We start from the raw sequence: 24,617 nt of genomic DNA on the forward strand, positions 1-24,617 counted from the left end.
GGAGATGGAGGAGGGACGGGACCTCAGCACCTCGCTCTAGGCAATGGTAGAAGCCGGCACGGAGGCGGCGGTGACCAGAGTCAGCTCCCCGGGCCCGCGGCCAGCGCTGCCCTGAGCCCCACCTGGGCCCACGACCAGCTCTGCCCTGAGCCCCACGGTCCTGGGGCCCCCCGGGCCCGTGCCCAGCTCTGCCCCGAGCCCCACAGTCCTGTCAGCCACCCGGGCCCACGCCCAGCTCTGCCCCGAGCCCCACCCGGGCCCGCGCCCAGCTCTGCCCTGAGCCCCAAGGTAGGTCCTGTCGGCCCCCTGGGCCCGCGCCCAGCTCTGCCCTGAGCCCCAAGGTCCTGTCGGCCCCCTGGGCCCATGGCCAGCTCTGCCCTGAGCCCCACCCGGGCCCACGGCCAGCTCTGCCCCGAGCCCCAAGGTCCTGTTGGTCCCCTGGGCCCATGGCCAGCTCTGCCCCAAGCCCCCAAGCCCCACGGTCCTGGGGCCCCCCGGGCCCATGGCCAGCTCTGCCCCTAGCCCCACCCGGGCCCGCGCCCAGCTCTGCCCCGAGCCCCAAGGTCCTGTTGGCCCCCTGGGCCCATGCCCAGCTCTGCCCCGAGCCCCACCTGGGCCTGTGCCCAGCTCTGCCCCAAGCCCCATGGTCCTGTCGGCCCCCCGGGCCCACGGCCAGCTCTGCCCCGAGCCCCACCTGGGCCTGCGCCCAGCTCTGCCCTGAGCCCCACGGTCCTGTCAGCCCCCCGGGCCCACGCCTAGCTCTGCCCTGAGCCCCACCCGGGCCCATGGCCAGCTCTGCCCCGAGCCCCCGAGCCCCACGGTCCTGTTGGCCCCCCAGGCCCATGCCTCAGCTCTGCGCCGAGCCCCACGGTCCTGTCGGCCCCCCAGGCCCACGCCCCAGCTCTGCGCCGAGCCCCACGGTCCTGTCGGCCCCCCGGGCCCACGCCCCAGCTCTGCGCCGAGCCCCACGGTCCTGGGGCCAGCACGTCCCCCTCAGTCTCGTCTTTCCAGAGCGCTGCGCCATGGGAGGTGGGCAGTGCCAAGCCCGGGGTCAGGGCAGAGTGGGGGCGGGTGTGAGCGTGGGTGGTGACTGTGGCCGCAGTGACCATGGCAGGGGTGGCCCTGGCCAGCTGCTGTGGCGTGACCAGTGAGTGTACCCCCGGAGGACCCCACCCGCCCTTACATCCCGCAGCAGTGCCTGCCAAGCTGGGCTTGCCCGCGTGACCCCCATTGAGCCTGGAGACCCCAGAGCCTTGGCCACACCTTGGGGGACTCAGTTACGGCTGGGGCTGAGCTCTGCCCCTCGAGGGGCTGCCTGGGCCAGACCACTGCATGTGACCAGCCCATGGACACAGCCGGCAACTGACAAAACGCTCCTCCCCTCCAACCCTGCCCCCAGGGTCACACCCGAATCTCAAAAAGCCAAACCAGCATCAAGTTCCAGGTTAAATGGAGAGGTGCAGCTGTGAGCCGGGAGGCCCCGACAAGGGCACCGCCCGAGGGACAGAAGGGAGGGGTCAACTGCGGTCCCACCAGGGCTCAGACCAGCTCGAGGCGCTCACAGGACGGGGAAGCGTGTGAGCAGGGAGCGAGGCTAGGAGAGCTGGATGAGGGAACACGGTCCATTCCCCGGGCCTGAGCATCAGCCCAACTGAAGACAAGAACGAGACGCTCACTTTGCCCCGGCACTTTCCTGATCGCCCTCGAGCTTCCTGCTCCCTGCCCCTTGCTCCAAGGGGGTCCTGCATCCAGACTCATGGGCAGTTTGGGGCCAGAGCACTCTGGGGACTCTCTAAAGAGGAGGCGCAGGTTGTCTGAGGGGGTAAAGGAGGCTGAGGCCGCCCAGGCGACCGCTGAGGGGCCCCGTACCTCACTGTAGCTCTGCCTGTCCCCCACCGAGTGGCTGATGTAGGGCGAGTAGGAGATCATGTCGGGGCGGTCGATGTTGTAGATGGCCTTGCTCTTAGGGAGGGCGGCCAGGTCTCTGTAGTCCAGGATCTCATCGCCCAGCTTGGCCTGAGAGAGGGCAGGGGGTGCCAGGAGGGCTGGTCAGACCCACACCCAGGGCCGCCTCGCCCGGCAGGCGTGGGAGGAAGCGAGTCTGAGTGAAGCGGGAGGAGGGGCAAAGGCAAGGCGGCGGGGAAGCCTCCTGGTCCTACAGACAGTGAGAACCCAGCCTGCGGTCTAAACACACACTCACACAGTGAGAACCCAGCCTGCGGTCTAAACACACACTCACACAGTGAGAACCCAGCCTGCGGTCTAAACACACACTCACACAGTGAGAACTCAGCCTGCGGTCTAAACACACACTCACACAGTGAGAACTCAGCTGCGGTCTAAACACACACTCACACAGTGAGAACTCAGCTGCGGTCTAAACACACACTCACAGAGCTACGCTTGCATACACACAGACACACATGTGCACAAACGTGTGAGGGCACAGCAAACACACCTATACACACACACATGCATGCATGCAGATCCACACTTGGGTGCAAACACACAAACACAGACATGCACATACACGCATGCAGTGCGTGTGGGCACAGGAAACCCATCGCTCGGTCATGTGCGGCTCTTTGCTGCACAGTCCATGGGACTCTCTAGGCCAGAACACTGGAGTGGGTAGCCGTTCCCTTCCCCAGGGGATCTTCCCGGCCCAGGGGTCCAACCGGGGTCTCCCGCATTGCAGGTGGATTCTTTACCAGCTGAGCTATCGGCGAACATGTACACATGCATACAAACGCACGCATGGACGCGCGCTCACAAACTCCTGCATGTAATAGACTTGTACGCATGCAAACACAGATACACATGTGCTCACATAAAACATACACACAGAGGACACACACACGTGCATTTGAATACCTGCTCGATGTACGTGCACATGTATGCACAGATGCAAACACCCAGCACACGCACGCAGGCCTGCACACATTATACATGTGTGCACAGAGAATTGTCCGCCCACAACTGTGGAGGGGGACGCTGACACACCCACAGCTTCACCCACTCACGCTCAACAGCACAACCCTCAGGCACCCCCACACTCGCACACAACCGCACCCACCCAAAGCAGTACTCATGAGCACACCTCCACACCCAGCCACTCGTACACACGCTCAGGGCTTTGCAGCACTCCCTACACACAGCCAACGGGCTGGCAGGTGACAGTCAGCGGGCGTGTGACCTCACAGAGGTCACCACAGAGGCGCTCGCTCACGGCGACAAGCCTGGAACCACCGCATCTGCTCAGGTGAGGTCGACGGGGCGGCTCGCTCTCCTATGACTGGGCTCCGTCTGCCCCACTGCCCACCAGCCCCTCCTCCTGGCTCTGGGGGCTGCCTGGGGGCGCGTGACCGGACAGGCCTGGGAGCTGCGCACCAGGAGGCTTGGCTCTCCCAGTAGGGCTGTGGTTCACACCCAAACACCAGTCTCAGCCCCGGTGTTCCCGTGGCACACCCCCAACAAGTGCGCATGGAATGTTTACAGCTTGCGATCCCCACGGAAGAAGGGATGTGCGGCCCCAGCCTGCTCCCAGCACCGCCTGGTCCCCCGTGGAGTGGACGCCCAGGCTCCTGTCCTGCCTGGATCGGACACGCCAGTCACCTCTTTTCCCCCGTGTCCCCTCTGAGGGTTAGTCTCAGGCTGGCCTTGCCAGTCATGGGCAGAGTTGGCCAGTCGGGCTGCCCCCATTAGCTCAACTTGACCCCCCAAACCTCTCGAGAACCCTCATCTTGACCTCGGCCTCCATTGGGGACCCCCGGCCTGGCCAACGCAGCCTCTGCCCACGTCTCTGCCCCCCTCCCAGCCCCAGGCAGCTCTGGTCAAGGTCCTCACTGCCTGAGTCCAGATCTAACCTCTGCCTCTGGGTGGGGGGGTGGCCATGGGGAGAGCCGTCCTGCCAGCAATTCTTCCAACAAACTCCAACAGCAGCATGAGCTGTGTGCTCCACCCCAGGCATCAGTGGGCCAAGCCCACGAAGGGGGGCACGCACAGGACCTCCACTTCACAGGGGAAGAAGCAGAGCCCAGAGAGGTCAGGTAACGTGCCCAGAGTCCCACAGCCAGGGAACAGGAGCAGGCTGTCTGCGTGCAGAGCCGCGCTCGCATGACAGCTCTCCTCTCTGCCAGGGCCACGTGTCTCGAGCTCCAGCTGCCCCCTTCGCCCTCCAGCTCACATCCTCCGGCAGCCCCCTCCAGGGACAGGTGACACAGCCCTCACTGCCATCTCCAGACTCGATGTTTGGAGCCGGATGTCTCTACTCTGTGTGCCGTGTGGTCTCTCCTCCTCGTGCCCTCTGTGAGCCAGGCTCAGCCCCCACGCCCCAGCGTTCCCGCATCCTCCCAGGTCTGGCAGCTCCAGCCCACCTCCTCCAGGAAGCCTTCCTTGACCACCCAACTCCTAGGCTCCCGGGAGGCATTGGGTACCATGTGCCGTTTATGACGTAGGTTGAGAGAGTGAACACCCGATGTCTCAGACGCTGGCGATTCCCTTCGGAACCCTGGGCGGTGCTCGGAAGACCTGAGTTCAAACCCTGAGTGTGCCATTTGTCATGACGATGACCCCGATCAGCACTTCTGAGCTTCTCCTCTCTGTGTTCTGGGGAAATTGGAGCTGAGGCCCCTGGAGCCCTTGTGTATCCGCTCACTGGAGCCCCTCACTCCCTGGCCCAGGAAACTAGCCACACCCAACTCCTTACCGTTTCCCCACGTCCAGAGCCCGAGGGCTCAGCACACGTAGGTTCCTCTCTCCAACACGCCTTCCCCAGACCTCTTTGCCCGGCTCATCCTCTGGTCCTTCCAGAGTCAGCAGAGGCCTCCTCCTCCAGGAAGGCTTTCCTGCTCTCTCTCCCATCTGGGTTGGATGTTTTCCTCTTTTGAGTTAAGGTGCTGATCTTTGTTGGTGCATCAGTGTCCCCTCCCTGCAAGGCTAGTGGCTTGTGGACCCAGGACTCTGCTTCACCATGGAGCCCCTCCCCCAACTCCATGATTGACATGACATGGTCCTCAGGGCAAGCATGCCGCACTGAACTAAAATCGATCAAGCATTCGCCAAAGCCAGGTGGATTCTCTGGGCCTCCGTCTCCCCCTGAAAATGGGAATGCCAACTGGGCCTCGCCATCTGCTGGATTTCCGAACACCCACACAGCTTGACCTAAAGGGTGACGCTGCCATGGGGCTGGGGGAGGCTGTGCCCACCCACCCTGCCCCCTTTGCCCTGCTATGATCACAGCGCTCAGCGGCCCGCTGGCTTGTTCAGCCCCAAACGCGTGGTCAGCGAGGCCCACCTGGCCCTGGGTCAGCCCCTGACTGCAGGAATCAGAGAGAGCGCTTGACAAGGCCAACTACATCAGCATGAGCCAGCTCAGAAAGAGGCCCCCAACCCCCAACCCCCAGCCAGGTGGCTAAGTGGCCGTGCTCCCGGCTGCTCACATCCACACCACCCAGTGCGGCTCCCAGATCCATTGCCTAGCATCCAGGTCCTGGGTGGGCACTGTGACAACAGGCTATGCCCTCCCATGGCGGAAGGCCACTGGGCTGTGTGTGTCTGCGAGTGTTTTCCCTCCGCTTTCTCCTCCCTACTCTGTATGCAGCACGTGTGTGTGCTAAGTCACTCAGTCATGTCCAACTCTCTGCGACCCTGCGGGCTGTAGCCCACCAAGCTCCTCTGTCCATGGGATTCTCCGGGCGAGAATACTGGACTGAGTGGCCATGCCCTCCTCCAGGGGCATCTTCCTGATCCAGAAATCAAACCCACATCTCTTACATCTCCTGAACTGGCAGATGGATTCTTTACTACTAATGCCGCCTGGGAAGCCCCTAGGATGTGACCGTATATGATGTTACAACAGTAATATAATCCTGCCAATAATACAATCTAATGATGCGCTTGTACACTATGCCAACTCAGTGCTTTATCGGCATGGTGAAGAAAGGTTACAAAACAATATAGCCCACGTGACTTCATTTTGTTAAAAAGAAAGAGATAAAATACACGCGCACGGAGAAAAAGAGACCGAAAGTGTGTACTTCGATACATTAACAGTGGGCTACTCTGGCTGGGAGGATTATAAATGGTATTCATTTTTGTCTCTATACCAATCACTATTTTTTCCTAATAAGTGTGGGTTACCTTTGTAATAAAGAAAAAGGCAGTGAAAAGATTACTTTTTAAAAACCCACAATTTATTGAGCTTCCCTGGTGGCTCAGTTGGTAAAGAATCTGCCTGCAATGCAGGTGACTCGGGTTTAATCCCTGGGTCGGGAAGATCCCCTGGAGAAGGAAATGGCAACCCACTCCAGTATTCTTGCCTGGAGAATCCCATGGACAGAGGAGCCTGGCGGGCTACAGTCCACGGGGTCACAAAGAGTCGGACACGACTGAGCGACTGAACAGCAACGAGCAGTTACCAACAGCAGCTGCCGTCTGTGGACAGGACCACACTCGTGTGCCATGAACACGATCTCGTTCAAACAGTAACAGTCACTTTTACTGGTCCTGATGACGACAGCATCTGGGGTGGATTGTGTCCTCCTCTTTTCATGGAATCGCTAACCCCCAGCCCTACAGAATATGTATTTGGTGACAGTGACCTTTAAAGGGTGGTTAAAGTGAACCGAGATCAGCAGGGTGGGGGCCCTGAGCCAGCACCCTGGGGTCCTCCTGGGACGAGGAGGTCAGGACAGACGTGCACAGAGGGACGACCATGTGAGGACACGTGGAGAAGACGGCCGTCCACACGCCCAGGACACAGGCCTTGCAGGGAACAAGCCTCCCGACACCGTGACTCGGACTCCCAGGCTACAGGATGGAGAGAAGATACATCTCTGCGGTTGAGCCCCCCTGGTTTGGGCAGTAGGTATGGCGGCCCCGCAGACAAGCACCAATGTCACAACAGTGACTCCAGTGAGCACTGCCTGGGCCCCCGCTCTGGGCTCAGGGCTGTGCCCAGGGCCTCCCACTCAGGCCCTCCATGGCCCTGGGCAGCAGGTGCTGTGGGCCCCCAGGTACGGGTGAGCTCCCAGAGGCTCAGAGAAGCTAACGCCTTGCCTGAGGGCACACAGCTGGCCTGGTGACATCAGGCTGTCTTTCTGAATCTCCGAGTCTGCAGCTGCCCAGGGTCATCCGGCCATTCGCCCTCCAGACTAGAACCTGGGTTCTTATCATTAGGGCAGGAACGGCCCTGTGTCCAACCAGAGAGAAAGTTCCGGGGGCTGAAAAGAAGTGTCGAGAGAAGGGAATCCGATCTCCGTCATGTTAGAGAAAAACCAGGCTCCGGCAGTGAGTCAGGGGAATGGGAGAGGAGACTCGTGCTGCTCGACCAGCCTGCAGGGGTGAAGCCGGGCCAACCAGCCTGCAGTTCAGGGCTCACCCCGCTTTCCTGTTCCCTCCCCGCAGCACAGGCTCTTTAGATTAGCAAACCAGCAAGTAATTATAACAGTCACCTTCCGTTTCTAAAGCCACCACCCAGAGGTAATTGCTGTCAACAATTAGTTAAAATGTTCTCAATCACGTTTAGACTTGTATGTGCACATACACACAGACACACCCCCACACACAATATCCATGCCCGTACACACATGCACACACAGAAGCACGTATGTAGACACACTCATACACACATCCGTCCATACATGTGCACACACACGTGCCTACACACACGCACACACTCAAATACACACAATCACATACGCACACCTACGTGCACACGAATACCCACACACGTAAATGAGAATGGGACCACGTAATACATGTCATCCTTCACACGCTCCTTCACGAGACACATCGGAACTTTCCACACCAACAGGCACAGATCTGCACCATGACTGCTGAGTGCTGTTTATCCAGGTGAGTCCTGGCTGCGGGATGCAGGCAGGTGTCCGCACCGACACAGCTGTAAACCAGCCGTGAGCACACCTCTCTGCACACCCGACGCCACGTTCCGGGGCAGCCGTGGTCACACAACACATCTACGCTGGAGGCCCCAAGTTAGCCTCGGAGTCTGCGCCAATCCCTCCCGTGGCCCCACGCCCCACGCCCCCTGAGGGCACACTCAGCAAGGACCCTGGGCCCCTGGTCTCCCCTCTCCACAGAGAGAATGCGACTTACATAAATCACGCGGCTCGGAGACCCTGAGGTGCTGGAAGCAGGTACAGAAATGATGCTCTCTGAGGAAGTCCTGGTTTCCTAGGAGACGAGACAGGGAGAGGCTGAAGCAGACTGTTGACGCAGAGAACCTTCCGGAGGCAACTACAGCGAGTCGAGCGCCAGCAGAAACGCTGGAGCTCACGAGACCCTTTCTACGGGCAGGTTGAAAAATAAACAGGTAGGCTTGGATGAACAACAAGGAAGCTGTAACTGGGAGACACAGCGGGTGACCCTGGCTGCCAGCAAAGGGGCCGTGTGCTCCCAGGGCTGGATGGACTCACTCTGCGACCACGAAGCTTCCACGTCACTGAAATGATCTTTTTATTTGGAGGGTGAGAGCAAGCAATGATGCGTTTTCAGGGGTTCTGCGTGCCCCGCCAGCAAAGGCAGGATCGAGGCGTTCGGAGAGTGGATTCTTTGCGTCGATTCTGGGGGACGCGCTGCAGCACCTCCAGCCCTGCCTCTGTGGTCCGACGGGGCGGCCGTCCCGTCTGGGACCTGTTCCTCGGGTGCCCACTGCAACTGGGGACCATCCCCCCAACCCTCCTCGCTCATCTCTGACCATAATGTCCGCATCCCCGCGGTGACAGACCCCCCCAACTGTCTGTCTCCTCTGCTCTTTTGGATCAGGTCCTCCACCACCATGACGACCCTGCTTTCCTCCAGCTCCTGCCCCCGTCTCTGCACCCAAGTCCATCCCCGCCTGCTGGGCATGACCTGGCAGCTCCTGGACCCTCTCCTGGTCTAGCCCTCTCCCCGGCCAGGACCTCCCAGTCACCTAACTTTCCAGGCCTCCCACTCGCCTCATCCGAATGAAACCCATCTCCACGAAGGGGCTCCTGCTTCCCGCCCCCCACTCGCAGCTCCTCCTGTTCTGTTTTTCTTATTTGGCCCGGCCACAGGGTTTGGTGCCTCCTGCAGTGGAAGTGTGGAGTCCTAACCACAGGACTGCCAGGGAGGCCCAAATCCTCTCTCGTTTGCTAAGCAGGCCCCTTCTCCCCTCACCCCTGAAATTCTGTCCAGCCCCTCACAGTGGTCCACACCTCCCACCAGGAGCCTGGGAGGGGCCGTATCATGAACTGAACTGCCCCCTCCAAAGCTCACAGGTTGAAGCCCACACCCCAGGACCCCAGAACGTGTTCGGAGGCAGGATGTTTGAAGAGGTAGTTAGGTTTAAATGGAGTCTTAAGGACAGGCCTGGATCTGACTCTCTTCCTTATGAGAAGAGGAGACTAGGGCACAGACGGGCGACGTGTGAGGCACAGGGAGGAGACGGCCGTCCACACGCCCAGAGGTGAGGCCGCGTGAGGAGCCAAGTCTGCCGGCGGGCCCTGGAGCTGCAGCCTCCAGAGCTGAGAGAGGACAGTTCCGTTTGTTGTTTAAGCACATTTGGTTCGGCTAACACCTGGAGAAGACTCTTGAGAGTCCCTTGGACTGCAAGGAGATCCAACCAGTCCATCCTAAAGGAGATCAGTCCTGAATATTCATTGGAAGGACTGATGCTGAAGCTGAAACTCCAATACTTTGGCCACCTGATGCGAAGAGCCGACTCATTGGAAAAGACCCTGATGCTGAGAAAGATTGAGGGCAGGAGGAGAAGGGGATGACAGAGGATGAGATGGTTGGATGGCATCACAGACTTGATGGACATGAGTTTGAGCAAGCTCTGGGCACTAGGGAAAGACAGGGAAGCCTGGCGTGCTGCCGTCCACGGGGTTGAAAAGACTCGGACACGAGTGAACAACAACAAAAACGCCTGCCATGGAGCGCCCCCTTCTCCCCTCGGGGAGATGACCCAAGCGCCTCCTACACTCAGCGCGACACCAGCGGGGACGGGACGATACCAGGACTGGACGTGAGCCCGACAGGCGGCGGCGGGGACGAACCTGACAGGCATAGGGGGTGGCGCCCGGGGAAGCCTGACGGGAAGCCTGATTCTGCATCTAGAAAGGAAGGAGAAGGACAGGGCGTGAAGCTCCACGGCCACCACCGCGCTCGGTCGCTCGTCGGTCGGTCCAGCCACCGCCGCGCTCGGTCACTTATCGGCCGGTCCAGCCGCCTCCTTAACCCGGGCGTCACCCTGGCATCCTCTCTGAGGCCCCATGGCCCGGCTGCACACGTGGGACGGGGCATCGACTCAGGGGTCTGCCTGTCCCCTCAGACCACAGGCTTGCAAAGGCCGGCAAGATGCTGGGGTCCCTCCAGAAGGTCAGCCCAACCCCCGAGGCTCGGCCACCCCCAGGAAGACACACATCACGTGCTGCGGTTTCAAGGGAGACACGCCGTGGGAGGCGGGAAACCCAGCGTCTGTGTTTTACCACCGTCCCGGTGGCCAGGTGGCCCGTTCTGCTAGGCAAAAATGCTGTGTGTGTATGTTTGGCACATCTGAGAAAAACCTTTGATGCTCAGCTTCCTTCTCTGTGCAATGGAGAAGCCTGCCTGGAAGGCTCTTTCCGTTGCCGAGGATTCAGACACGCAGCCTGCTGAGGTTTTGGCTCTGGTGAGTCAACCTTGCTCTCAGTTCAGTTGATTCCAGCTCACGAAGTCCCTTCACAAAGCCGCCTAACACTGGGTGTTTCAGAAGAAAGTGCCTAAGCTGAGAGCAACAGCCGAGCCACAAGAACTGACCCCAGGCCCCGAGGGATGTTTCCTGGCACTGTCGGGGTGGCACTGGGGTTACTGACACCACGACCCCGACAGAAGGGGGCTTGGGCTGTTTGCACGGCAGCAAGAGGGTCGGCTTTCTCCTGCACATTTCAGGGTCCCGAGCAGGCAGCTGGGCAGCTACACAGTGCCCCCCATCTCTGTACCCCTGTTCCCAGACCAGAAGAAGTGGGGGCGGGGAGAGGAGCAGCGCCTCCCACCCCCGCGATGTCCTCCAGGTCAGGGAGCCTAGATGGAAGGGGGCTGAGTCCAGGCGGTTTCCCCCAGAATCAGGAGACCTGGGCTGTCTCTCACCTCTCTCTACCTTGCCTCCAACTGGCCCAAAGCAGCCTCACAATCAAACCCAGCACCCAGCTGCGTTCTCTGGGGTGCCGTTCACACCCGCCCAAGCCCGGGCAGTCGTCCAGCTCCGTCCACCCAGCCCGGCCCCAGGAAGCGCCGTCCCACAGCAGGGTCGAGGGGCGCCTGGCTCTCACTGAGGTCAGACACAAGGTCCATGGACAGGCAGAGGGAGGCCAGCACCCTCTCGTGTCCACGTTAAAGCCGAGGGGCTGAGTTCCCAGAGGGCGGGTGGTTGGCCCAAGGCCACAGAGGCTCCAACCGCAGGTCTGGCTCTCCCACCCCGGCGGCCGCTGTGAATTCCGCTAGAACATCCTCGCTCGGGGTCAGTCTCTCCGTCTTTGTGTTCGGGACCCTGGGGCAGCCTCACCAAGCCTGGCTTCTCTCTGCTCAGCAGCCCCATGGTCAGTACAGGGGCTCCGGCTTCCTCCTCTGGGTGCCCCACCCCCTGCCCCGCAGTAAGCAGCCGGGACCACCGTGCGCCCCCAGGGTAGGCGTGACCACAGACAGCCGCAACCTGGGGGGGACCAGCCCTCCCATCCAGGCTCCCTCTGGTCCCACCGGAGCAGGAGCCGCCAGGCTGGCCCTGCCCCGGCCACCTTCTACATGCACCGAGGCCTCTCTAGCTACTCAGCAGACACAGGGCTGCCCCTTCCCACAGCTCTGAAACCCTCCTTCGATCCTCACCTGTTCACAGCTCCTCAGACTGGGACCCCACACCCAGAGCAGGGCTGGCCCCTGCGACCCACCCTTCCGCACACCTGCAAAGCCCTGGCTCCAGGAAGCCAGGCTCTCCCCTAACCCCGCCCGCCAGGCCCATCCAGCCAGCCCTGTCCCTCCCTGCCTCGCAGGCAAATGTCCTGCACCCTGGAGCCAGCCCATGTGTCTCTCCCAGACGCTGCAGGGCAGGGACGCTCATTCACCTCTGCGTTCCCGGCGCCCAGCCTGGAAGGCACAGCAGGTGCTCGGGGACCGTGTGTTGGGGACCATGTGTTGAACGACGGTACAATCCGACACCTAATGAGGCACTGGGGACGGGCTGTTAGGACCACAGCCTTCTGACGGGAACCCCCTGGGCACCCTCGGCAGATGAGCATCCTTGTCCTGGGGGGCAGCCCTCCCCCCGAGGGGGCACACAGTCAGAGATCTTCCAGGAGTAAGGAAGGGCTGCTCTCCCTTTCCTGGCTTGCTCACAGGGACCCTGGAGCTGGCCTCGGGGGCTGGAGGGGGGTCCTGGAACCCACTGGGCCTGGCATGCCTGGTTAGCTGACCGCTGAGCACCCCTCCAGATGGGCAACTTAGCTCTCATCTGGTTTGCCAGGTTACAGCAGAGCCACCTCCGCCCGGAGGCTGGACTCAGAGAGAGTGATGCCACCTCTGTGGTATCCCCGGGGCTGACGGCCGCCGAGCCGACCCTGCCAGGCTGACTCAGAGCTGACCAGGTCCGGCAGGTTCATGCTCGTTAGCTGGCTCCCACTCAATACACACTACAGAAAAACATGGCTCTCTCCTGCTGCACAGGCTAGGGGCGGTCAGCTGGCTGGGAGAGCTGTCTCCACGGGCCCAAGTGACCAGGAAAGTAATCTACGCCCTCCCTGTCCACCTGCTGCCCACTGACTGCCCTGCCCACCCACCGCCCTGTTCCCCTGCTGCTCTGCCCACTGACTGCCCTGCGCACCGACTGCCCCATCCACCCACTGCCCTGTCCACTTGTTGCCTGGCCTGCCTAGCGTTTAGTCTCATTTCTCAGGCGAGGCAGAAGAGGCTCTGAGGGGCAGGGGTGGGGAGGGTGAATCAAGGGACACGCAGGGCATGACCAGGGCCTGGATCCTGTCACCGGATACGAGGGACAGCTGTCCCCAGGCTGCCGGCTTCTGCCCTCAATGTTCCTGAAGCATCTGTGGAGACGAGCCCCGGAAGCCAACTCTGGGGCCATGACCAGCCCCCAAGACAATGGTCCTTCTTTCTGCCCTATCCTGCCAGCCTCCAGCACCCAGAGGGCCTCCTTCCTGCTGGGCCAGTGGCCCATAGTCATCCAGGGCGGGGGCTCCAGGCTGAGAGCAGATGTGCCTGCCACCTCCAGGCCCGCTGTGTTCCCTGCAGGCCCTGAGGCCAGCTCAACAGTCGGTCCAGCATCCAGGGCTGGCGCTGGTCACCCTGACTTGGTTAGGGGAGGCGCAGGGCACGGAGGACCCTGGGCACTTGGTCCTCCTCCATGGAGCCCTCCTGCCCTGGCCCAAGGCCACCTTTCCCCAGGCCCTCACGCCACGCCAGGCATAGTGGGATGGTCCCCATGGCCCTCGACGTGACCTGCAGGTAAGTCCACCTGCTCCTCCGAACAGCAGCAGCTTCGGGCCAGGACTTCTGACAGTCACCTTGGTGCCCCAGACTAAGAACCAGGCTTGGCCCAGACAAACCCTCGCTGAAGCTGTGCTGAATGAATGACTCATGAAGGAGTGGAGACATGAAAAGCAGAGGCTTCCAAACCCACTGAGATCAACTGCTAGAGGAAAAGGGAGACTTTCCCTCTGCTGACTTCTTTCAGAACGGGCTTGGCAAGCGTCTGTTGTCCTGCTGGGTCCCACCCTCCCTGAGGAGCCCACACGAGGAGGAGGGTCCCCTCCACCAGCCGGCAACCCATCCCATCTCCTAGGACAATGTTCATGAGGGTGGATCTCCGAACCAGCCCCTCCGCTGCAAATTCCCAGCCCTGAGCACCACAGCCTCTGCTGGGTCTGGGGATGGTTTCCACTCGGGCCCCATCCACTCCCCACGGCTGAGGGTGGGGGGCTCTGCAGCCCTGGACCCCCTCCCTCCCACAGTGGAAGTGTCACTAAAGGACTCAGTGAGCAGAACCAGCATCTCCAGCAAATAGCAGAGTGCCCCCAACGGCAGAGCTCTGCTCCTATCATTCAGGGCCCGAGTTCCTCAGGGCAGTGGTCCCCTTCTGATGCACGCAGGTGCTGGAGACCCTCAGGGGGCCACTGAGAAGCCACCTCCCTAGAGCAGTCCCCCAGCTGTCGTTTCCAAGTCCGGATGCAGACCCGCTGCCCTATGGGGCACTTGAGTCACCAGGGTCTTCAAGGGCCCATCTGCCCAGTGGCTCATCCGTAGCAAGTGTGACAACTTTCAAAGTCTTGGCGAGGCCTGGGCGCCCTGCCTGGGGGCGGCTGTGGGAGACCAGGGGCCGCTGGGACGAGGCCAGGAGTTCTCTGGGTCACACACGACTCGTCCCCCTGAGGGGAGGGCAGGTGCACTCGCTTCTGGGGTCTGCAGGGTGTGGATCCCAGCGGAGGTGGTGCAGGGGTGAGGGTGGTCCCTGACAGAGCAAAGCTGGCTGCCACACCTCCCCTCGAGGGGCCTGGGGTGGTGGATGCCCTGAGCTGCAGTTCACCCAGATTCACTTCCTCCCTTCATCCTGCAAACACTTCTCTGTCATCTGCCAGGGCTTGGCTCAGGGCCAGGGGGTTCAGGATGGAGGAGACTGGAGCCCGGTGAGGAGGCTCTGGGGGAAGAGGATGTGAGCGGAGGCGTCTGTGAGGTTTCAGGGGATGACCTTCTAGGCGGATCTGAGAGCCCACAGGATGAGTTTGCGGGGAGGCAGGGTGCCAGGCACGAGAGGGCGGCCCAGGCGGGAGGACCGTGTTTCTGCAGGGGCAGGCGGAGGACCCCTGCCCTGCTGACGGCCCCAGCCAAAGGGAGCTCGCCTGTCCTGCCCCGGGGCCTCTGCCTGAGCCCCCAGCCCTGCCCGGGACCCCCAACCCCTCTTCAGGGTTCCGCTCCCACTCGATTCCACTGGAGGACTCCCTCTATGTCCCCCCATCACCATCCCCAGGAAGTCCTTCCCCTGCTCTCCAGCCCCGCCAGCCCATTGCATCACTTGCTTGTCAGGGTGCTGATTTCTGTCTCTCCTGGGGACACCAGCCCAGGAGGGCCCCGGGGCAGGCTGGCCCCCTCCCTCACGTGGCACCTCTGGCCGGGCGCCCCAGCAGGGCCTCTGTGGGATGAGGAGTCTCACCTGGCCCAGAGGGGAGGGCTGGCCTGGCCTAGACACGGGTCCTGCCCTGCTTCTGGAAGGTGATCAGTGTCACACCTGGTCGGAGTTCTCTGTTCGGGGGCAGGGCGCTCACCACACCCCCAAGGTCTCAGGGTGGGGCGGGCCACACCAGAAAGACCAGCCCTGAGATGCTGGCGGTCCTGGGTGATGTCACCGGGAGAGTGAAAGCAACCACATGGCAATCAATCAATAGGCCAGTCAATCGACTAATGGAGCCCCAGTAAGATCTCCGGCCGTGGGGCTTCCCTGGTTGGTAACACCTCATGTGTGCTGACGCTGGGAGGTGTGGAATCCAGACTCCACCAGGTCAGGACGGTGGCAGCCTGGGTCCAGACCTCCCCCCGGGACCCTGCCTCACGCTGGGCTGAGTCCACTCCACTTTCCCCGGGACAAACCTCAACTGGGCTGCGACACTTTCCACTGAGTCCTTCTAACTTGTTTTTGAACCTGAGGGCAGATGGGGAGACCCTACGAAGCAGCTGTTGGCGTCAGAAGCATGGACGTTCTTGGGGACTCTTAGGAGATGTGCTAACTTTTCAGTGGTCCCTGAACTTTCGCAGCCATTGGCGTCCACTGAGCAAAGGAGGGCCAGGCAGGGAGCCCCCAGGCCAGCCAGCAGCCGATCTGCTCGTTCTACCTGGACACTCGGGGGCCTCGGGCCACCCACCCCACGGCCCATTAGGACTAACCACTGAGCCTGCAGACAAGCCAGCACTCCCTCAACTGTATGATGTAGCTCAGAAGCTGGGGAGAGGGCATCGGAGACTGAATTCCACCAACCTTGTTTTTGTCTTCAGTTCTGGCTGCTTGTCGACACGCTGGGTGCCAAATGGAGGAGCCTGCGGACAGATGGCCAAGAGGAAGAGTTAGTCTGGATTCCCAGAGGTAGGGCTGTGTGGGGGTCAGGAGGAAGGGGTCAGTGTCCACACTAGGATCCCACCACGCTCTTCTCTGCCGAGTCACACTGAGACCCCATCAACCTCCTCTGTGCCGAGTCACACGGGGGCCCCACAGGCCTCCTCTGTGATGATCACACTGGGACCACACCGCCCTCCTCTGTGCCGAGTCACGGGTTGTTCCTGGGTCTGCGGCTCTCGGGCTCTGGGGCTCACAGTCCCACTGGCGACGTGGAATAAACACGTAGAGCATCACCGTGAGCCAGTGCTCCCACGGGACCCCTCGGATCCCCAGCACCCAGAGGAGGCTTTCGAGGAGCGCTCTGGGGGTGGCTTCTATTCAGAGCCAGATAACTCAGGCAGCAGATAAAGGGGGCTGCTCCTCTCCGTGAAGTGGGCAGTGGCCAAGCCCAGCCATGGGCACAGTGGAGTGTGGAGCTGGGCGCGACCTGAATGGGAGATGAGGGCTTTGGGGCGGGGCTCTCAGCTGGAAGGCAGGAAGGAGGACCCTCAGGTGGGAACCTAAGGTGTGGGCTGGGAGTGGGACTGTGGGCTGGGGCCCCAGCCCCTCACTGCTTCCCAGGGTGTCTGAGCTGTCTCGGTCATGCCAGCCCCACCCAGCCTTCCCCATCTATGGTCCCACCATCAAGGTCACAGGTCCCCCAGGGCCCTGAGGGCTTTGCGTGTGTGCTAAGTTGCTTCACTCGTGTCTGCCTCTATGGAGCACAGCCCGCCAGGCTCCTCTGTCCATGGGATTCTCCAGGCAAGAACACTGGAGTGGGTTGCCATGCCCTCCTCCAGGGGATCGAAGCTGTATCTCTTATGTCTCCTTCACTGGCAGGTGAGTTCTTTACCACAAGCACCCTCCCCGCTCCCCACCCAAGGGTCCTGCTCTTCTCTAATTCAAACTTGACCTCCCCAGACTGCAGGCATTTCCCACCTTCACTCGGGGCCAACAATAATCCTACCTCAGCAGGCCACTGGGAGAACTTAATACAGTGAAACAAGGGTAAGGACTTCAGGGTCCGGAGACGCTGCTTCCCGCCTCGCTGAACCTCAGCCTGACCCCCCTGCGCCCCCCGCACCCCACACCCCACTCACACACCCTCTGCCGGGGGGAAGGTTTCCGCCCTCTGGTACCAGGCCAGCCCACGTCCCCTTGGAGATGGGAGCTGTGTCCATACCACTCTCAGGTCCACACAGAGTAGACAGAGTAGGGGGCCTGACTGGTCGTAGGGGCTTAAACCTGTGGCAGGAGGAGCTGCAGCCCGTTTCTGCCTGCAAAGCCTCTAGGTCATGTGAGTTAACACTTGGGAAGGGAGCTCATTTCTGCCCCTCCCTGGAAAAGCACCTACACCAACCTGGAACTCCCAGAGAGACTGGGAATTGATTGGTGTGTGTGAGCTTTTATTAAAAAAATATATTGTTTATGATCGCAAAGGTAATGGATGTTCTTTTAAAAAAAAAATGTACTGATTTGGCTGTCTCAAGTCTTAGTTACAGCATGCAGGATCCTTAGGTACAGCACGTGGGATCTAGTTCCCTGAGCAGAGATCAAACCTGGGCCCCCTGCACTGGTAGTGAGGAGTCTTAGCCACTGGACCCACCAGGGAAGTCCCGGTAATAGGTACTCTTTGTTAAAATCTAAGCAAGACCTTAAAGGAATCAGCAAGAAAATGAGAGTCATCTGCAGTCTCCTGCTTGCTGTCATCCAGTGTACACGTGCGTGTTAAATACAGCATTTGCACGCAGTTTTGTATTCTGTGAGTTTTGCTTTAAAATGTCTTAGTGTTCCTCCACATAATTAAACATCAAAGGTGTAACTTTTAAGGGCTGCATAATATTCCATGGTAAGGATCAATAGGAATCTCTTTATCTGCTCCCTGACTGTTACTTCCAACGTTTTATTTCTAAATAAAGTCATGGGAACTCCATGAAACACAAATTCCACTTCATCTCTCTTACTGACTTGAAGGTTTCCTAAAAGTGGGTCCTCCTGGCTCAGAGAGTGTGGGCATTTTTAAGGCTTTTGAGGCATTTTGGCAAGTTCACAATTTTCGCTCCATCAGCCAGGTAAGAGGCCCGTCTACTCCAATTCTCCAAATAGCGGGATGTGTCTGTCCTTTTAACCTTTGTTGATCCAATGGGGGAAAAGAGCATCTAATTGGTATTTTAATCTGGGTACCCCTGATGATTCAGCTTCCCTCGTGGCTCAGTAGTGAAGAATCCACCTGCCAAGAAGACTCAAATTCAATCCCTGGTCCAGGAAGATCCCCTGGGAGGAGGGAATGGCATCCCACTCCGGTATTCTTGCCTGGAGAATCCCCCGGACAGAGGAGCCCGGCGGGCTACAGTCCATGGGGCCGCAAGAGAGTTGGGCACAACCAAGTGTCTAACATAACAACCACGCTGGTAATTAGTGAGTGCCAACCTTCTTCCCGGGCATGTACCGAGTCTGCAGACAGGCAGCTGCATCCAGGGCTGGGAGGCGGGGCTGGTATTTGGCAGGAGTTTGGTGAGGGGGCTGCCTCATCTCCCTCGGAGGCCAGAGGGCTCACGACCCTGCTCCTCTGAGCTTTTACTGCTCGGGATTCATCCATCAGACACACCCTCCTGGAGCCCCAGCACGCAGGTGGACCAGGCAAGCAGAGGGTCTCACAGTGTCTGTGCAGGGTGTGAAAACCACCAGCCAGGTCTGCACCCTCAGGGCACAGACTGCGGAACGGGAGGCAGGAAGACAGGCTTTGACACTCCACAGGAGGTCAGGGCGGGTCCGGCTTTAGAAACAGGGAGCCGGCGTCAGCCCAGAGCCATGAAGAGCGTCTTTGTCCTGAGACTGGGTCCCCTTGATGGCAAGCTCGTGTCCCAGGCTGCCGTGCTTGGTGTCAGCATGTCCCGAAAGCGCTGTCGCGGTGGGGGGTGGGCGCCTCGGGCTGCAGGGGGCTTCCTCCCCACCCAAGACATCCCGGCACAGCTGGGAGGGGCCCAAAGGACCCCTTTGATAAGCTCTCAAGACTAAAGAACAAGAGGGGACACTGGGGACCAGGCCGTCCCGGCTGACATCAGCCCCCGAGCTTGTCTCAGAAAAGCAGGCCTGTGTGACACGTGGTCCCCGGGTGAGCTCATCCCACGGCCCATCTGGGGGACACTGTGCAGCCCGCTCGGCTTGCCTCTGGGGTCACGAGACAGAAAAGACACTGAGACCACGTCGAGGGGCAGGGGAAGGGTCTCAGCATCCAACCATCCTGCTGGGGCCCTTGGGGAAGGCCTTCAGCCTGCGAACCCAGGCCCAGCAAGAATCCTGCTGAGCTGCCCTAGCCGGGGGGCGGAGGGGGGGCGCGCGGGGACTCCCCAACCCTTGATATATGCCCAAGCTCCTCGGCCTCCGCCTCTGTCTAGGCCCCAGGCCTGCCTTCAGCAAGGGGTCCCCCTCCGGCTCTCCTCTTGATAATTTTCCATCCACCCATTTCCCCGACTCCCAGCACCTTGGCTATAAATCCCCCGCACCATCCTTGTAGAATTCGGCCTGATCCCTCTCCCCGACTGCCATGAACTGAATAACGTCTTCCTTCCAAGGTTTTGACAAGTATGTGAACAATCTTTCTTTATCAAGGTCAGGAATGAATAAGCCACAGGTGGGGGGGTGGGTGGGGGAGAGGTTCGTCAAAATGATAAAACTAAGTGCAGCTCAAAGGAGACCTGCCCGCACCCCAGGCAATAAACGCGTAAAGAAATGGCTGGGAGCTGGGTGCCCGGTCTCAGTGTTGATGCAATTTTTTTTTTAAACAAGCAGCAATGAGCTACGAAGAAGGCCCCCTGCAAAAGGAGGGCGGGGACGACTGGCCGTGACCTGCTGTTCCTCCAGGTCTGGGGCCACAGGACGCCTTTATTCTACGGTCACTGTGATTTGAATGGTGAATGGGTCCGGGATTTCCCACGGAATGGGTGAGAAGGTTGGCCATGCCTTCCTCTAAAGCTTTCTTTACCGGCGCTTTGGCGACACCCCTGGCTGGGAAAGAAGCCTCAGGAGCAGCCCGTGGCCTCCACACCCCCTCATCAGCCTGCAGGGGTAGGGGTGGGGTGGTGGGAAACCCTGAGACTTGCCTGCCCACCCCACCCTGGGCTAAGGGCCTTTCAGGACGGGCTTGAAGCAACCACAGACCACATGCTACTGGGACCCACACGTCCACCAGTCCTGGGTCCTGCTCTTGAATAGGGTCCCTGTGGGGAGAGCCCGCCGGCCCCGACCCTCGGCCCCACTGGGAGGCGGGGCTCCCTAACCAGCGGGAAAGCTCACTGAGCCGCCTGCGCGCCCGGGATAGGGCGCGGTCCCCGAGTGCCTGTCTGGCACCCCGGGCCCCAGACGGCACGCTCCTCATCTTACCTTGCAGGTACATCTCCTCGCCTTCTGCGAACATCCGGCCGCACCGGACACAGAGCGCACACAGAGGGTGGTAGTGCTTCTCCCCCGCCTGGAAGAAGCACAGAGAGCGGGTGTGTCTGCCGGGGATGGGGATTCGGAGCAGCAGCATCAGCTGAGCCACAGCCACCAACCCCCTCCACCACCGACGCAGGTGCTCAGGTGACCGGCCGTGCGGGGAGAGTCCACACCCGTGGGGATGGGTCGGGGCCGTGATGCTCCAGGCTGCCCAGGGTGTGTGTGTGTGGACGTGCCCCTGTCCACTGGGGGCCAGGCCTGGGAGCAGAGACCCGCCTCCAGAAGCAGCCACTTCTCCTGTCTCCACCACCGCCAGGAGGCAGAGAGGGGCCAGGTCCCCAAACCTCTGTATCTCGGAGCAGAGGGGACACCAAACTAACGTTACTTCCCCAGGGGGAGGGACAGGACAGGCGGGGTGAAAACGACGGGTCATTTTCATATCTCTGTATGGCTCACTTTTCTCCATGAGTGTTTTACTGTTTTTATTGTTCTTAAAATTCATCCAACTTCATTAAAATAGCAAAATTATCAAAACAAAGGACACTGGCAGGTTTGACTTATTTCTACATGAAAGTGAAAGTTGCTCAGTCACGTCCGACTCTCTGCGACCCCGTGGACTATACGGTCCATGGAATTCTCCAGGCCAGAATACTGGAGTGGGTAGCCTTTCCCTTCTCCAGGGGATCTTCCCAACCCAGGGATCGAACCCAGGTCTCTCTCATTGCAGGCAGATTCTTTACTAGCTGAGCCACACCTGGGATTATTTCTACACGGTTCCAAAAAAATCACCCCAAAATACTGTCTTCAGCATGATGGTACAGTGACTATTTCCCAACCCGCAGGTGGGGCAGCCCGCTGCTAAATGTGGACACGACCCCCGCTCACTGTCTGCTGAGATGTGAAGGTTAATCACCTCTCCATGATGAGTCAGGAACACTCGCTCCTGCACCAGTTAAGTGTCAAGGTGAAAGGTCATTACAAGCATCTCACTTTCCTGCCCCTTCCTCACTGGTGACTTTGGTGTCAACCAGGTAATCCTTGAGTTTCGGGGGAAAAGTTGAAAGTGAAAGCTGCTCAGTCATATCCAACTCTTCAGGCCAGAACACTGGAGTGGGTGGCCATTCCCTTCTCCCAGGGATCTTCCCAAACCAGCAACTGAACCCAGGTCTCCTGCATTGCAGGCGGATTCTTTACCAGCTGAGCCACAAGACAAGCCTGAGTATCAGGGAAGAAATATCCAAAACAGACTCCTCTCCTGCCTGGGGCCAGAGATGCCAGTCCACGCGGCCCAGCGTCTCCAGGCCAAGGGCTGTTTCCCCCCTGGGGCCACTCAGAACGTTCCCAAACGCCTCTCCAATGCCACCTCCTCTTGGAAGCCGCCCCTGATTGCTCCCTTGCTCGGGGTCCCCCACAGCCCCATGGTCACAGGCTTTGACAATTCATTCGGAAACTCTTCCCCACCAGACAGTGAGCCTCCGAGGGCAGGACTGGCATGGGGCCACTGCAGGAACCCCTGGTCGCAGGGATCCATCTGGGGAGCAGGTCACGAGGCAGCACTGGGCCCAACGGAATGAGGGTGAAGCTGCCATTTCGGTGAAAACGCCACGTGCTCAGAGCAGCTCCTACCCCGAGGTGAAAGTGGAGGGGTGGGAACAGCCCTGGCTTTAAGTGGAAACCACCTGTTACCAGGTCTCTGCTGTCAACTGAGGACTCACACGCTCTAAACACCGTGACCTCTGACCTGTCCTCACGCCTTCCCCAGGCAGGCACCCCCTTCACTCTCGGCAGCGGGCAGAGGGGACAACCCACCCACATGACGTCAGACAGCAGAAATTCTGCAACAGCCACTTGGGGGTCTGTATGGCATATCCGCAAGGCACGCCCACACTGAGGCAGGTGGAAAGAGAAAGCCGCGGGGACAGTTTCGAAGATGACAGGCTTGAAACCCCAGCCAGACCAAGGAGAATTAAGGCTGAGTGGAGAGACAGCCCCGCGGCCACCGTGTGGAGCTGGCCCCGCATCTACCCAATTCCCTCCATTCGGACAGCTGAGACTGAAACTCTGATACTCTGGCCACCTGATGCGAAGAGCTGACTCACAGGAAAAGATCCTGATGCTGGGCAAGATGGAAGGCAGGAGGAGAAGGGGACAACAGAGGATGAGATGGTTGGATGGCATCACCGACTCGATGGACTTGAGTTTGAGTAAACTCTGGGAGTTGGTGATGGACAAGCAGGCCTGGCGTGCTGCCATCCATGGGGTTGCAAAGAGTCGGACACAACTGAGCTGAACTGAACTGATTTGGAAAGCACCACCCAGCCCAGCCCCTGGCAGACGACCTCACCCCCGGCTCCAAAAACAGCAGCAACCAGGATGCTGTTTGTTTCAGCAAGGAGCAAGGGGATGCCCCTTCACACGCTAACGGGTCTTCATCCCTGGGACAGCCTAGGACGTAGGTGACTAGCCTCGTTTTCATCAGGGCGCAGAGAGGTAGAGGAAGCTGAACAAGGTCACACAGCACGAGGGGCAGAGCCAGGAGTCTGGTCCTGTGACCCCTGCCCTGAGCTGGGCGGTCCCTGACTCTGCGGCGTGCACCCCATGCTCACACGCACCTCCCCTCAACAACCCCGCTCCCTGAGCAATCAACACGGAGGCCTCAGACAGACCCAAGGCCTCGGACACCACACTGCAGAGCAGATGCCATACGTAGAATCAGGGTGGTGGCTGGGGCCCCAGGCGGCGTCTGGGATGCTGGGCGTGTGTCCTCCTGGTCGGGGTGCTGGTGGCCTGGGTGTGCCCAGTAGGTGAGATTCATGGATTCTGCTGTGTGTTACATGCCAATCAAGAGTTTTCCCACAAAAGTATAAAACCACAGAAGAAAACCTCAGGGGTACATTTTGCTGACCCCAGACTTGGCAGTGGACTCTTGGGTAGGACGTGCAAAGCACAAGAGGCAGCAACACGAGAGGCAAATTGGACCTGGTAAAGGTTAGAAACGTGTGTGTCAAAGGACGTTATGAAGAAAGTGCAGAGATACACTGCAGACGGGAGAAGATATCTGCCAATTATAGATCTGATAGGGGCTGAGGATCCGGAATATATGAAGAATCCTTACGGCTCAACAACAAAAAAATAAGGGCTCAGTTAAAAGACGTGTAAACGACGTGAAATGACATTTTTTTCCGAAGAAGATACAGCAACAGCCAAGAAGCGAGTCAAAGATGCTCATCACCACTGTCATTAATGAAAGGCAAATCCAAATGCCAACGAGATCCTGCCTCACACCCACCGGTGAAAGGGAACATGTGAGTTACTCAGGTGTGTCCGACTCTTTGAGACCCCACGGACGGTAGCCTGCCAGGCTCCTCTGTCCGTGGGATTCTCCAGGCAAGAATACTGGAGTGGGTAGCCGTTCCCTTGTCCAGGCGATCTTCCTGACCCAGGGATCGACCAAGTCTCCCACATTGCAGGCAGATTCTTTACCACTCGGGTCACCAGGTCTAATTTAAATAAAACAAAATGGAAAATAACCAGTGCTGGTGAGGATGTGGAGAAATTGGAGTCCTTGCACATTGGTGGTGGGAATACAAGATGGTGCAGCTGCTGGGAAAATGGTGGCAGTGACTCCAAAAGGTAAACATAAAACTACCCTATAATCCAGCGATTCCACTCCTCCGTACCTAGGAAAAATGAAGAGAACAACAGAAATAAAAGCACACGGCCACCCAAAAACCTGCACACAAATCTGCACAGAAGCATCACCGCCAAGAGCCAGAAGGTAGAACCAGCCCACAGGGGCGTCAACGGGCGAGTGTGATAAACACGACGGAGGACTCTTCATAGATCTACCCATAAAAAGAAGCCAAGTCTCCACACTTGGGGCCCCTGTGGTGTTTTATAAGGACATTAGTGTCTTTATGGAGAAGGCAATGGCACCCCACTCCAGTACTCTTGCCTGGAAAATCCCATGGATGGAGGAGCCTGGTGGGCTGCAGTCCATGGGGTCGCTAAAAGTCAGACAGGACGGAGCGACTTCCCTCTCAGTTTTCACTTTCATGCATTGGAG

The 24,617-nt window shown here is 59.5% G+C and overlaps 1 protein-coding gene across 27 annotated transcripts in view; it reads right to left on the reverse strand.

Annotated features, from left to right (window-relative positions):
* Positions 1–24,617, reverse strand: part of ABLIM2 (actin binding LIM protein family member 2) — a 169,041-nt gene that overhangs the window by 62,160 nt on the left and 82,264 nt on the right. For 19 of the 27 annotated variants that reach the window (XR_011567294.1, XR_011567288.1, XR_011567296.1 and 16 more), the window contains exons 7-11: positions 20,498–20,585; positions 15,998–16,056; positions 10,044–10,100; positions 8,119–8,196; positions 1,870–2,016 (exon numbers count right to left, since the gene is read on the reverse strand). Coding sequence is in view for 2 of the 27 variants with exons in the window: in XM_070791872.1 (XP_070647973.1) it covers positions 1,870–2,016; positions 8,119–8,196; positions 15,998–16,056; positions 20,498–20,585 (372 nt within the window). In the remaining 25 variants the exon portion in view is untranslated. The remainder of the gene's footprint in view (positions 1–1,869; positions 2,017–8,118; positions 8,197–10,043; positions 10,101–15,997; positions 16,057–20,497; positions 20,586–24,617) is intronic. The other 8 variants (XR_011567289.1, XR_011567309.1, XR_011567308.1 and 5 more) reach the window with 1 other exon arrangement.

The sequence above is a fragment of the Bos indicus genome, chromosome 6, assembly GCF_029378745.1.
Source record: "Bos indicus isolate NIAB-ARS_2022 breed Sahiwal x Tharparkar chromosome 6, NIAB-ARS_B.indTharparkar_mat_pri_1.0, whole genome shotgun sequence".
Taxonomy (NCBI): Eukaryota; Metazoa; Chordata; class Mammalia; order Artiodactyla; family Bovidae; genus Bos; species Bos indicus.